This window comes from Pygocentrus nattereri, chromosome 13 (assembly GCF_015220715.1).
Source record: "Pygocentrus nattereri isolate fPygNat1 chromosome 13, fPygNat1.pri, whole genome shotgun sequence".
In the NCBI taxonomy this organism is placed as follows: Eukaryota; Metazoa; Chordata; class Actinopteri; order Characiformes; family Serrasalmidae; genus Pygocentrus; species Pygocentrus nattereri.
The window spans coordinates 26,174,024-26,188,361 of record NC_051223.1 but is presented as its reverse complement, the minus strand read 5'-3'; the positions used below and the strand labels follow the sequence as shown (position 1 = coordinate 26,188,361).

At 39.0% G+C, this 14,338-nt stretch overlaps 1 protein-coding gene across 1 annotated transcript in view; it reads left to right on the top strand.

Annotated features, from left to right (window-relative positions):
- LOC108429368 (cadherin-12) overlaps positions 1-14,338 on the top strand; it is a 185,896-nt gene that overhangs the window by 63,737 nt on the left and 107,821 nt on the right. Inside the window, exon 2 of the mRNA XM_017701065.2 lies at positions 1,298-1,797. Within this exon, the coding sequence (XP_017556554.1) occupies positions 1,540-1,797 (258 nt within the window). The 5' untranslated portion in view covers positions 1,298-1,539. The remainder of the gene's footprint in view (positions 1-1,297; positions 1,798-14,338) is intronic.

Here is a 14,338-nt window from a genome sequence, read left to right as displayed (position 1 = left end):
AGTATTCACATGTCTTGAACTTCTCAGAGTTTGAGAGGTGACAAACCATTCTTCTCTTTATATGGCTCATAGTGCGAGTGTAGGGCTGAAAATAACCACACTGACTAGGGCATTCTGTGACTGTGAATCACACCAGAGCTGTAACTATCCCTTGCCTGCCATTCTGGGAGCTCTTTATAAAAGTATTGCAGGAATGGACGTACACTTTCAGAGGGCTTAATGTTACAGTGGCATGTAAGGATAACAAGCCAGGAACAGCTACATCTTTAGCTCAATGTGCATTTCAACAGATCCATTATAAAAGTTTTATGCATTTTTGAAAAAGGGCTTTGAGCTACTCAGTATAAATCAATGCATTACAGGGCTGTACAAAGCAACAATAATGCTGCTTGTGCTGTGAGAAATTAATGCTCTGTTATTACCAAAATTGTATGTATGAGAGTATGTAGTGAGAGTAGCTCATAAATATTTGCAATATCAAACATTTTCCCACTGCTCAGACCTTCTTCTCAGCGTAGTCATGCAAACTGTGGTGCAGATTAATTTCTAGTGTTGTTGTAGTCCATCTGCTAATTCATACACTAGAAAATAAATCCTCTTTTCTGTAAACAAAGGGTCTTGTGATGTACAAAATACACTAATATTGTACAGTTTGGGGCTGCAATGTGATATGTAAAGCCAAAGATTTGGGCTTTTACTGCTATGAAATGAATCAGCTTAAAGACACCTTTGGATTTAGTGGTTGAGACATCGCATGCTGTGCTTACTTCCTTTAGTGTCTTTAGCCTGTACCACTTCATAAAAGTAAATCAAGTTAAAACTCACATAAGAAGCAACACTTTGGGGTAGTTAGGTAGTTTAGGTAATACACTATTTTGAAATCTGTGACAGTGACCATACATGAAATCCTGCTGGTGTGGGTTTTGTGTCTTATAATGATGGACATGCATGCTATGTGAGTGCTAATAACATTCTCTTGTGTCTAAATATTGCGGAGAAAAATAAAATTCTGTATCTTTTGCATGCTGCTTCTGTTTATTTTTGCTTCTCCAAAGTTAAAATGTCAAATTGTTCTTATTTGTGCTACCGCACTTTCCTAGCATCAGTATTTTATGATCGATGAGCTTACATACAGCCCTACATCAACTAAAAATTAAAAGTACCATTTATATTTTCATTGGTTCACCTATAGACAGCAGATAAGCTGATGATAATTAGCTGTTTGGCTAAACTAGGCACACTGTACACATAAAGTGAAGTACAGTAAATGTATTTCTGCCTTTGTGCTTTATTTCAGGTGATGATTTCACTACCTGGCTGACTGGTTCAGTACCACTAGAAAGAGGAGTTGAGGAGCACCAGGCTTTAAGTGGCCCCTTCCCTGGTCCCTTCTTCACCCCCTCCTCTCCTGGTCCCTCTCCTAAACCTCAGTATCCAGCCTTTCCCATTGTGCCCTGGCTCTGGCTATCTGGTCTTTGTCTTCCACCCTTTTCTGGACTTGGACTTTGACTTTGACACGGCGCCGTCCCAGACCGCCCAATGCTGAAGGGGAACTGTCTGCTGCTGTTCCTGTGCTACTTCCTCGTGCAGAGCTCCTCGGCTCCTCTCCACACACTGCCCCTAGCTCAGCCCCACAACAGGCCAGGGCACGACTGGCCCCGTAGCCTGGCCAGCATGTCCACAGCAGGCCGCAGCGGAGGGTCTGGAGGCTTCCAGAGAGTCAAGAGGGGATGGGTATGGAACCAGTTCTTTGTGCTGGAGGAGTACATGGGATCTGACCCACAGTATGTAGGCAAGGTAAGGCCCAGTTTAGCAAATGAAGAAGGTATTTCTGAACTATCAAGTGAGGATAAAGGTAATATTCAACATAGAACACAATGTTGTAGAGGCAATATCACTGCAAATTACACTGTCAACTATGGAAACAACTAACTATTTAACTCCACAAAGACATTAATGAGACAAATCTAGGAAAAAGAAACAAATGGACCAGATGTTTGTATGTGTATAGTACAGAATGTGATTTGATGTGGCCCTTGCAATACTTCTGAACATAACATTCAATTTAATAAGGCAGCAGTTAATGATACAAACTGCACACAGGGCCTTCTGCTAATTGCACTATGTTGTGCAGGGCTCAACAGTTCAGTGAAATAGTGGAGCCGCACAAAGAAGAAAGAAATGCAAGTTCAACAATGTTAATAAATGACAAAAACAATTTCTAAAATCCCACCAAAAGGAATAATTTGATATATACACCTAGTTTAAAGAGAAACTTCATGCACAATTAAAAACTAAGACTTAAGTAAATTAAACAAAAGGCATTTTAATATATCTACCATTTTTTAAAATGAAGTATGAGGAACATAATTGCATTTTTTCTGTGTATATTCTGTGTAAAACTGTATGCCTCTGAAAAAGTGGGTAGCCCACCTAAGATATTTTTGGAACCAAATACATACTATCCCACACCCTCTTAACATGGAGCTACAGCCTATTGCAGACAGCAGTGTAGTCATTATTCTACCTGATCCAGTGCTTCCACCCAAAACAGTAGAAACAAAACAGTAGCAAGAGTGGGTACACTCCAACATCCTTTAATATAAACTGAGTTTTGATCTGACAGCTGAGATGTCAGAAAACTGAAAAACGTCAAAAATGGACATAAGGATTTCTTCCTTTATATATATATATGGTTCGATTCCCCTGCTGGGGGACCGGGGTCCTCTCTGTGTGGAGTTTGCATGTTCTCCCCGTGTCTGCGTGGGTTTCCTCCGGGTTCTCCGGTTTCCTCCCACAGTCCAAAGACATGCAGTCAGGCCAATTGGACATGCTAAATTGCCCCTAGGTGTGAGTGTGTGAGTGACTGTCTGTGTCTGTCTGTCTGCCCTGCGATGGATTGGCGACCTGTCCAGGGTGTATCCTGCCTTTTGCCTGAAGACTGCTGGGATAGGCTCCAGCACCCCCCATGACCCTGACAGAGAAGCGGCTTAGAAAATGGATGGATGGATTTTTATTTATTTATTGTTTTTCATGTTCTGCTTATGATGCTGTCAGAAAAGTAATGTAAACAGGCATTATTCACAACCTGCTATAGTGAAACATGTTTTTAGAAGTTAACAAGGAGATCAACTAAACATCTGCAGTGAAATATGAAAATCTAAATCACCTAAATTAGGTTGTATTGCCTAAACAAATATTGGGTCAAATCAGTATAAGCCGATGTACAATTTTAAAGTATCCTAATTACACTGGGGGCAATATATTGGATTGGGCGATCCCTGTACATAACAAGCATATTGTTTTGGACAGAAAGTGTTCCTTTGTGCAACCTGATCCTAAAAGTTTCAGTACATCTAGCCCCATGTACACAAAATAAGTTAGTAAAGATGTATCATGAGAGAAGTAGGAAGACTGTAGAGTGAGAGAGGGTAATGGAAACAGAGACATGCGGACTAAGGGAGACATAATCTTAAATCTCCAAGATATAACCCAAATACATCACTAAACAATGTGTTTTAAAGCTAGATCTTGTTTTTTACGAAACTATTTTTATGAGTGTTTTATGGTATTAATAGTCTACAAGCATAAAGGCTAAAATCAATACATATGCTGGCTTTCTGCCAAAGCTTTCATATCGACCTTGCATTATCATCAGGATGTTCCCCTGAGCTTGCTGGTGGTGAGCTGAAATATGTCCTTGCAGGAATGCATTTGAAGCCCGTGACTGCCTGCTGACCTAACACAACCTCGGAGTGCGGTTATGCTAAAAGTGTTGACATTAATGAAAGACAGAGAGGCGCTACTGTCCTGGCAGTCTGACTAGCCACTAATACATCAGCTTCCCAAGTCCCTGTTTCTCCCTATCCACATTTCATCTGTCCTTTTCCATCTACTGTACACAGGTCTCACTGACGTCATATGCACTCCACAGTTTCTCTTTCCACCTTCGATTGCGAATGACACGTCTTCCATGTTTACTGTATTTTATTTATTTATTTATTTATTTATTTATCCATTCATTTATTCATTCATTCTGACATTGGTGGAACTGGTTAATATTTCTTTAAATCTAACTGGCTATCCCCCACTTCTGACATTTATGTGGTTTTATGCACCAAAAGCAGATGTAATCCCTTTTTACATGCCCATACTCCTACCTCTCTGTTGTTATTATGCTTTTAAGACTGCTAATGTAAATTACCTCTTATGAATGACAACTTGTGCCTCAATGAAAAAAAAGCAGTCTGTAATCTGGGCTGAAACAATCTTTATACCTTCCGCAAGAATGGGTGTGGCTACATTGCTGAATATGTTGATATATGCAAATGTGTTTGCTTCTGTGATGTCACAAAAACAATTAATTGAATGCATGCTGTTTTTGCACCTGTCCATCTACGGACAGTATGGACTGGTGAGGGTATGGTACATTTTTTAAACTTTTGCAGCGTTTTACATATGACATCAAACTCATATTTCAAAAGAGTCAGGAAAATTCTGTTTTCCATGATATGGGCCCTTTAAATCTTTCTTAAGAAGGAAAATAAAGTCTAAGGAGGTTTAAGGCTACTGAGGCTGTAATTTGAAGTCCAGTGGCTTACTTGGGGATAATAGTTCCTCTGGCTTATCTGCCCCTGTGCCACAGTAATCAGCCTGCACACGTGCCACTGTTTATGGCCAACTCTGTGACTGGAAGGAAGCAGGAGAAGAAGAAGCTGCCTGCTTTTCCTCTAAGTCACTTAATCCTAAGCCTCAGCCAGCGCTTCAAAATAATTGACTGATTTTGGGCCATATGAAAGACATAAGGAGATGAAATCTCTCAGCTCTGATTAAGACAATCTTAAGGCACGTGAAGACAGACAGACATAACTGCCGATACACGTAAGTAAACACCAGGGAGAAGAAGATTTAGAGATTTAGAATGTATATCTGAGCATCCAGGAGCTGAGGTTTCCATGGCACACAGTCGTCAAGTCAAACGTAATCTACAATGTCTATCTCATGAACTTAACAGCTCAGTGGGGGGGGGGGGGGGGGGGGGGGTGTGTATGTAGCATACACTACATATTTATGACTAATACATCATAAATTAATAGGAACAATGGTATTCATTCTCTCTATAGGAAACATAACTGGGGAATGTTGGTCGTTGATGGTCGGTCAATGATACTGGCAGCAGGGTAAATGATATCATTTTTCTTCTGCTTTTGTTCGCTTTTAAAGTCAGTTCACAATCAGTGTTTTCAAAATAAGCCTTTTCATAGAAATTTCTGAAACATGAAAGGAAGGGGTTAAGCATTTTTTCCTAAAATCAACAGATCTTGATGCAGAAGTTAACAATTACTGGTGAACAGCCAATAATATTTTATAAGATCATTTGCACAATTGTTCTGCTAATCATTTATTTTTGATCATTCAGTTTGAGTGAGGCAAGCTTCAGGCAGTGCTGAGAGGCAGGAAGGAGTGCTAAATACTTAAAACCATCACCAGTCAGTTCACTAAACATGATAAATAAATGATAATAATAAATACATTTATTTCACTGTAGATGAACTAGGACCTGTGAACCTTGGAGAGAGATGTCTGGCTGTGCTTCAACGTGTGAATCCTATAGCTCTCCTTCTCCACAAACATTTTACAGTATCTCCACACAGTGTCATAGACACGTTGAACTCAAGGGTCAGCCAGCAACCCTCCGTTGGCTCGGGTCATTCTGCATCAGCAAGTAGAAGCAACCTATGCCCCCATCCTATCCAATAAGGTCAGTTAATTGTAATGTTATGGAGATACAGCCATGGAGACATCCATACAATTGAGTATTCAGATCCTAACAATTGAACCTAATTCTGCACTTACAAGCTACAAACTTTTCTTTTTATTTTAAAAAGTCTATAATGATCTGCATTAATATTCAGCATCACTGTGATTCCTAGCTTAAGGCTGTTAGTTATCCTTCTCTCTCGCCTTGTTGCTGATTTATACTTTTGCTAATGTATTTGCATGCAGCAAGCAAGTGCTGATTGGCTTTCCGGTAGCATTGGGGGTGAAGCAAGACCTAAAAAATACTCAACCTCGACCAGAACCACCGCAAAAACAAAATAGAACAGTTTGAGGATCAGATGGCAGAAGATGTATAACATTAAAAACATACGACCCATCTTCAAAATATTACAAAAACAGTAAAGTGAGTATTACGTCTTGGAAAGAAATAGGAAAAATGAGAGAGCAACTTCTTTGTTTTCTGTACATTCTAGTTTATGGACTTGTCTTCTAGTGCACATTTTAGCATTGTTGGCAGACACAGTTATATGGAAAGCTTGGGCACCCTAGTTAAATTATTTTATTTTATTATTATTCTTTTTATTATTTTTTTTCCCCAAATGCTAATTCAGTGACTGATTACATTGCATGTGCAAAATTTTGCAGATCCTTCCAGCTGTAAAGTCTGAGAATGAACTCATTGGGACTGGTTAGATAGGTAAAGATTTGTCATTAGGAATTTTCAGCTGATGACGATTCCAGAGTGTAATAAATTGCCTGACCTTTCAAACCTTGTACTAACACTGAACAACTACAGGCTCCTCTAAGCAAGTGATCGAGGATCTGAAAATGAAGCTAATTGAAGCCTACAGCAGGAGAAGGCTACACAAAGCTATGAAAGCACTTCTAGCTTGCCATTTTCATTGTCCAAAACTTCATTAGGAAATAGCAGTTAAGGGAAACTGTGGAAGTCAAATCAAGATCTAGTCATCAGAAAACACTCTGAAAGATCTGCTGGCCAGAAAGGCAAAGAAAAACCCCCATATGACAACTAAGGACCTGCAGGAACATTGCACTTTGAGGAGTGGAGATGCATTGTGTCAGCTAAAGCATAACATTTAGTTCAGGGTTGCTTGCACAAAGACTATCTGTATTCAAAATGCTGTGGACTGAAGTAAAAATTAAGCTCTTTGGCCACAAACACCAAAGTTATGTTGTGAAACAAAACAGACTCTTTTGTTTTGTTTCACAGAGAAAATGCCCTGACAACTGTTAAGTTTGTGGGTGGATTTAATATGGTTTGGAGTTTTGTGAGAGCCACAGGTGCAGGAAAAACTGCATGGATAGATGGAAAAATTGATTCTTCTAAATACCAGGAAATTCAAGAAGCAAATGTCACAGTCAATCAAGAAACTGATGCTGGCTTCTCGAAGGGAACAATGGTCCTAAACATCCCTGCACCATGAACTACTTTCAAATAGCCCTCACAGTCCTGCGTTGAACATCTCTGGGTAGATTTTAAACATCCATCCATCCATCATCGTTGCCCGCTAGTCCAAACAGGGTCGCGGTAGCAGTTGGGAGAGCAGAGAATCCCGGATGACCCTGTCCCCCGCAACTTCCTCCAGCTCATTCCCGGGGACCTCAAGCCGCTCCCAGGCCAACTTGGAGACATAATCCCTCCAGCGGGTCCTAGGGCGACCCCGGGGTCTTGTCCCGGTAGGCCGTGCCTGGAACACCCCCACTGGGAGGCGTCCAGGGGGCATCCGGATCAGATGCCCGAACCACCTCAGCTGGCTCCTCTCAATGCGGAGGAGTAGCGGCTCTACTCTGAGCTCCTTCTGGATGACCGAGCTCCTCACTCTCGCAGAGCGTGTAGCCCGCCACCCTGCGAAGAAAGCTCATTTCCGCCGCTTGTATTCGCGATCTCGTTCTTTCGGTCATTACCCACAGCTCATGACCATAGGTGAGAGTTGGGATGTAGATCGACCGGTAAACAGAGAGCTTCGCCTTTTGGCTCAACTCCCTCTTCACCACTACAGTCCGGTACAGTGACCGCATTACTGCTGCCGCCTGTCCCAGCCTACGGCCGATCTCACGATCCCTCTTCCCGTCACTCGTGAACAAGACCCCAAGATACTCAAACTCCTCCACCTGGGGCAGGTCCTTTCCCCTTACCTGGAGTGGGCATGCCATCCTTTTCCGGGCCAAGACCATGGACTCTGGATTTGGACATGGATTTTAAACATGTGCATAAAATGTGGCAAAAGAAAAAGAGGATTGGTTGAAAGTTCCTAACACAAGAGGAGAAAGAGCTCTAGCACACTACAAAAAAGTTAGCAAGTTGTGATATCTGCTAAAGGGAGTGTTACTAAGTACTGATTTAGTAGGGTGTCCAGGAGTTTCTATATGCTGCAGTAACTTTGCTATTTTAGTTAATTAGTATAAAGTAACCATGTAACATCTGCAGAAAATGTTTTTTTTTTTTTTTAATAAAAAAATTAAAATTAGCTGCAGGCTATTTTGTTTACTTCAAAAAGCAACAAAATATATCATTTTGTCAGGGGTGCCCATGTGAACATCTGAACAAGATAGACACACAGGTTCACAGATATGCAGATGCAGAAGTATGATTTAGCCTTTGGTCAAAAAAGGGAATTAGGGAGCTGCACCCCCTTAACGCCAAAAGTCTTGCAATATACAACCTTAACCCTAAAGAGATTTTGACCTCCATATGAAAATATTCAACATTCACACGCAGACGTCTCCCACTGTGATTTTACTTCTAGCAATGGTGAACCCAGAAAACTCTATAGAGCATTCAGATAAACCCAGGAAATAGAGAGGCGAAGATAAGAGCAGAACATTGTGCAGCTCAAGGCACAAACACTCGCACAACTAGACAAGCAACACAATCACTTTGCTTCCTTGAAGACTATCAATTTTGCATTTATTTATTTATTATTCATACTGCTATAATATATTGTTTTAATCTATAAACCCATTTATTACTGAGTAAACAAAACAAGCAAAGGCTTACATGCCCACCTCTGTACTTCTATGAGTTCTTAATGAATGAGAGCTAAAGTTTTATCATGGGGAAATGCACTGATGACAGTAAGATGGTTTGTGCTTTTGTCTATTTTGAATTAATGAATGCAAACTCTGGCAACGTTTGTTTACTTCTCTGTGACACAGACCGAAGGGGGAAAATTGCTCGCTTGGCATTTTTTTCCCCGACAGGGTGTCAAAGGAATAAACAAAGAAAAAGTGTAAAGAAAACAACTGTGCTTTGCATTTATTTAGCCTCATTTTCGCCGTCGTTGTGAGGAATAACTAGCACATGGGATATTACATAGTTCATACTTTCACATACAACAAGCAAACTTCATAAAAAATTTATTTTATGGGAAGTCTATTTTCTTCACCAGCTGTGATTCAGCATAAATCCTGCTTATGTTATATAGTGCTATGATGTATGATAAAGAGCTGCTGTGGATGTGGAAGAGCAGTAAGCACAAAACATTTAAAATAAATGCTGACTGAACAAATATAAAGTGAGAAATATTTGTCAATATATGTACTGATGCACAAAGCGGCATGTTTAGCTGAGCACACACTGACAAAAGGTCACTAGGAATAAACAAGACAGTAATTAGTGCAGCGGAATGAATGGATTTTGTATAAACAATCGATAGAAATGAATCCATAATAAGCTCTTCTAATGCTAATTTTATTTATCAGTATATTATTCTTCAATAGAGAATCAAATATGCATTTTAAGCAGAAAAGTGTATTGATTAAAATGTAATATATGCCAGCAGGCTGCATGAATTTTTTTTTTCTTTCGTATGCATGAGCTGTGAACAAGGGACCACTCGTGTCCCCTAGACACCCGTAGAGAGAGTTTACAACACATCAGCAATTTAGCATTTATTACAAAGAAATAAAAGCTGTTTTTAGCCCCTGAGAATCATGCAATGAAGCCATGCTTCCACAATTATACAGTCTGTTACTGTCCATCATTAGGCTGTGGTTTAACCAATTATATATAACTTCAATAGCTTAATTAATAAATAACTCAGCCAGTCTGCATTGATCTCCATGTAATTACTGACTATTAAGGCTTAGCTAGTAAAAACATTAAGGAAAGGGGAATTCCATTGATTTTTCTAACTTTTGGCATAATTCAACTGTTGCTACATGAACAGTCATTCCGAGCGGTTTGAAATGGTTTGTTGCATAGAAATGTACCATCTCCGATTTCTAACAGGTGGTGAAAGGAACTAGAGGTTGCGTTTCAACAAATGTAATCATTTTATGTAAAATGTCGTGAACCTGTGTGTGTTTTCAATGTTTTATATGTTTACAATGGTAAAATAGTGATGAATGTATGTTGAGTACTATTTGGCCTTACAACACCCATGCATGAACCTCTCTGCCATGAATGGATTTAAAATAAATTTTATATCAAAATCTTTTTTATTTAATATATCACTTTCTGAGAGAGGATATTGAGGTATTAAATTCTTCAGACGCCTGGTAACAGGATTCAGTAAGGTTCTCTAGAACGAAGCATTTCACATCAAACTATTCTGAATAACTTTGTTTACATCTTAAATGAAATAATTACACAAACAAGTACAATTCTTTCCTTTAAAATTCCTTTAAAAAGCAGGTCTTTGGTTCTGGGCATAAATCAAACCAATTCTCACTTTTTCCTGTTCTCTTTCTGCACAGCCACCCAGCGATCATTAAACCTCCCACTGTGATCATCATCCGCAAGCCAGTCTTTCCTAATACCACAGTAATCACTACAGACAGCCAGAGAGAAACTCAACCAGAGTCTGAACAGACATTGTTATTTGAAATGTATAATGTGCACAATTTCTCAAGACACCAATCAAAATTATTTTCATCAACAAAATAGAACAGAAGTAAATTGAATTTTACAACAGGAAATGATTTCTCTTTTCTAAATGTAATGTAATTTTTTGTGTCTCTTAAGACACTTACGAAAAGCAATATTTCTTTATCACACAATCAGAATCTCTCAGGTGACTAAGCTAGTGACATGGCTTTAAGTAAAGACAGGTTTACCTTCACCAGTGTCAGAATGTGGGCTCCAGCTAAGTGGTACTTTAATTTATCATTAATGAAGTTAATAAACCCATGCTGAGAACACAATATCTTACAAACCTGACAGACCTTCTTATTACTGGCCTGTTTACTTCATTAAAAAGACTCCTTACACAGCACTGTGTTAAGCCGTAATATATGCCATATACTAATAAATCACTAGCATTTGAATATATACATGTAAATGTGTATATGCACAATGATTTATGAGAGATTTACAAATTTGACCATCTAACACAAGAAAGAAAAGTAATGAAAGTACACAGAACCCAGTTCTGACCAGCCATGACAGTAAAACTCTGTCATTAAGCTAAGATAAGATAAGATAAGATAATCCTTTATTAGTCCCACAGCGGGGGAATTCACAGTATTACAGCAGCAGCAGAGTAACAGGAGTAAAGCACTCAGTAATAGAAATGGGAAACAGTTTAAACCTCAACATTATAAATAATAAAAATTAAAGCTAAATCTCTAGACTATTTACAGGAAAGTAAGGATAATAATAAAATAGAATAAGAGTTGCATAGAAATCTGTATTGCACTTAGGAACATATTGCACAATGAAGAATGGTCGCATTCTGTATGTGTGTATATTGTATGTTTGTATATTGTATGTGTGTATATTCTATGTGTGTATGTATATTGTGTGTGTGTATTGTATGTTTGTGGTCTACTGGTGGTTGGTTAGTGTAGTGGTTAACACCATTGCATTCTACGCTGTAGACTGGGGTTCAATCCCTGACCAGGGCAAGCACCCTACACTACACTACACTTGGGCAAGACTCCTAACACCACCTTGGCCTCCCTGTGTAAAATGATCAAATTGTAAGTCGCTCTGGATAAGAGCGTCAGCCAAATGCCGTAAATGTAAATGTACTGGGAGCAGTGCTGGTTGTACAGTCTCACAGCAGCAGGAAGGAAGGACCTGCGATAGCGCTCCTCCACACACTTGGGGTGAAGGAGCCAGTCACTGAAGGAACTGCCCAGTGCTGCCAGAGTCTCATGCATGGGGTGGGAGTAGTTCTCCAGCATGGATGCTAGCTTGTTTAGCATCCTCCTTTCTCCCACCTCCTGCACTGGGTCTAGAGGAGTCCCTAGGACCGAGCCGGCCCTCCTGATCAGTTTGTCCAGCTCTCCGACAAACTGAAAAACCTTAAATTGTGCTACGCTTTCAAGTCACATTCGTATTGCTGATTATAACTGCTTTGAATGCTAATAGATCACAAAAATAAAGGTAGCTTTACACACTAAAACTTTAATCCAACTCTATTTAGCTGAAACCTAATGAGTTTGATAATGTAGCAACTCACTTGGTCAAATAGGTTTAATGAAATGACCAATTAAAATGCCAATAATGTATCGCATTATCATGTCATTGTGCTTTAAAATGACTGATTTCAGTTCAATCAACAAGAAAATAACTGACAAAGTTTCCTGAGCCATGACAAATGTGAGTTTCTCAAAGGTAATGTTTGTTACCATCTGTGTTAACTAGAGTAGCAATAGCTCTTGAAATTTGTCCAGAGCTGTAGCTCTTTGTCCAGCATTTATCTTATTTGTTAGGCTGATATTGTAGTGGTCTGCATAGCTTGATTCATCTTCTCCTCTTCTTATGTCTTCTAATTTTACAAAAAAAAAAATGGTAAGCCCTTATAATGGTCTTAATAAGCCTTAAAGAGCATGTAGCTGGTGAGTAACATGTTCATTTCTGTTTTATGAAGTAATAGCTAGGCTGAATTAAGCACTTTCTAGAGCACTTTCAATTGTGTATTATGCATCATAATCCATTGTCCAACAGTTGTTGATATGAAAACATTTAAATTAGATGTTTTAAATAAACATTTAATCATTTAAATGAACGGCCTACATTTTAACTGCAACCTATGTTAATACGCACTGCTTATTTAGTCACCATTCTCAAATGAGGCCACCAGAATTTAACACCTTTTAAGTATGTAAAATCTTCACTTTAGAACAGATGGCCAGTTTGTCTTTATTTAGAACTAATTAGTGATATTTTATTGGAGGTGTTGATATGAAGCATAAGAAAATAATAAACAAATTATAGGCTCCATGTTTAGGTAAGGGCAGTGCAGAAGATCATAAGATATAATGCACAAATCAAAGTGCTCTGGAAAATGTTGAATTCATTCTAGGTACTGTTAATAAAGTAGAAATGGTCAGACAGTTACTAGCTAAGGGCGTGATAAGGCTTAATAAGGGTATAACAGTAGAAATCTAAAATGTTTAGCAAAAGATTCTGACGTTAAATTCACAAATTTAATTAGGCATCAATATTGTTTAATAAAGTTGGAATGAAAAGGCAGTTAATTAACCAGATACTGGCTTCTTAGGCTTAACTGCATTACTGCAGTGTAATGTCCCTATACTGAAGTGTTACCTGTTTTTGTAATCTAATAATACTATTAAAATAAAAAATGAGTGTTGTTTTGCAACACCAATAGCAGTATACTGGTGTTGACAAGAGTATGTGAGTGGAGTGGCTGCAATTTCTGCTTCCCACTCAAAATGTTCTGTAATCACTCTGCTCTGGGTTTTCTATTTACCAGACTACAGCTAGTTTTGGGCTCAAATTTCTAACCTTACTGTGCTACACTGGTGGAAAAATATGGCATAACTTACAAATGATGATAACGTATTGTATAGGCCTGCTGTAGCATTCTCCAGAGGAGAAGCCGTATGAATAGCCAACATTTGCAAGATGTAGCAATCACACTGCTGTGTTGCGGTACTGGAGTGCTCCTGGAGAGAGGAACTTTCTAAAAAGTCGTACATCTCTCCAGGCAAAATTTCTTCACTCCACTCCCCACCACTCACAGGCTTTTGGTCATCTATGGTAAAAAAATATTAGTTTTTTGTGGTACATTGTTTCAATTTTGATAAACTGCCTTCAGGTTACAAGGGTCCCTCTGATGGACTGGCAATGTTCCATAAATTTTCAGCGGAATGCAATTTATAAATTGGCTAAGCCATGCAATCACCTTCACCGTTTTTAAATGTCTTGCTGGAATGTCCACCTTCTTTTGTTTCCCAGTCAATGAGATTAAATTCCCTTCTCATATCTCCTGGTTCATCACTGTATTCATGTTTCCTTCAATAATATGTAATGCCCAGGTAGTTTTTGTAGAGTGACAGCCCTACATCATGATGCTCCCACCACCGTACTTCACTGTGGGCATGTCGTTCTTGTGATCAACCCTTCTAATCTCCAAACATGATTAGCTGAATTACTGGCAAATATTTATATTTTTGTACAGTCTGACAGCGTACATTACTCAAAAAGAACATCGCTCATGTGTGCAAATTACAAACATTTCTCTTTAAGCAGAGAAGTGTTGTGTGAAGTAGTAAAAGAGATGACTGCAGTGCAATTGATAGCTTATTGCTTTCTGTGTAACTGTTGCTCTGCTGCTTTCAT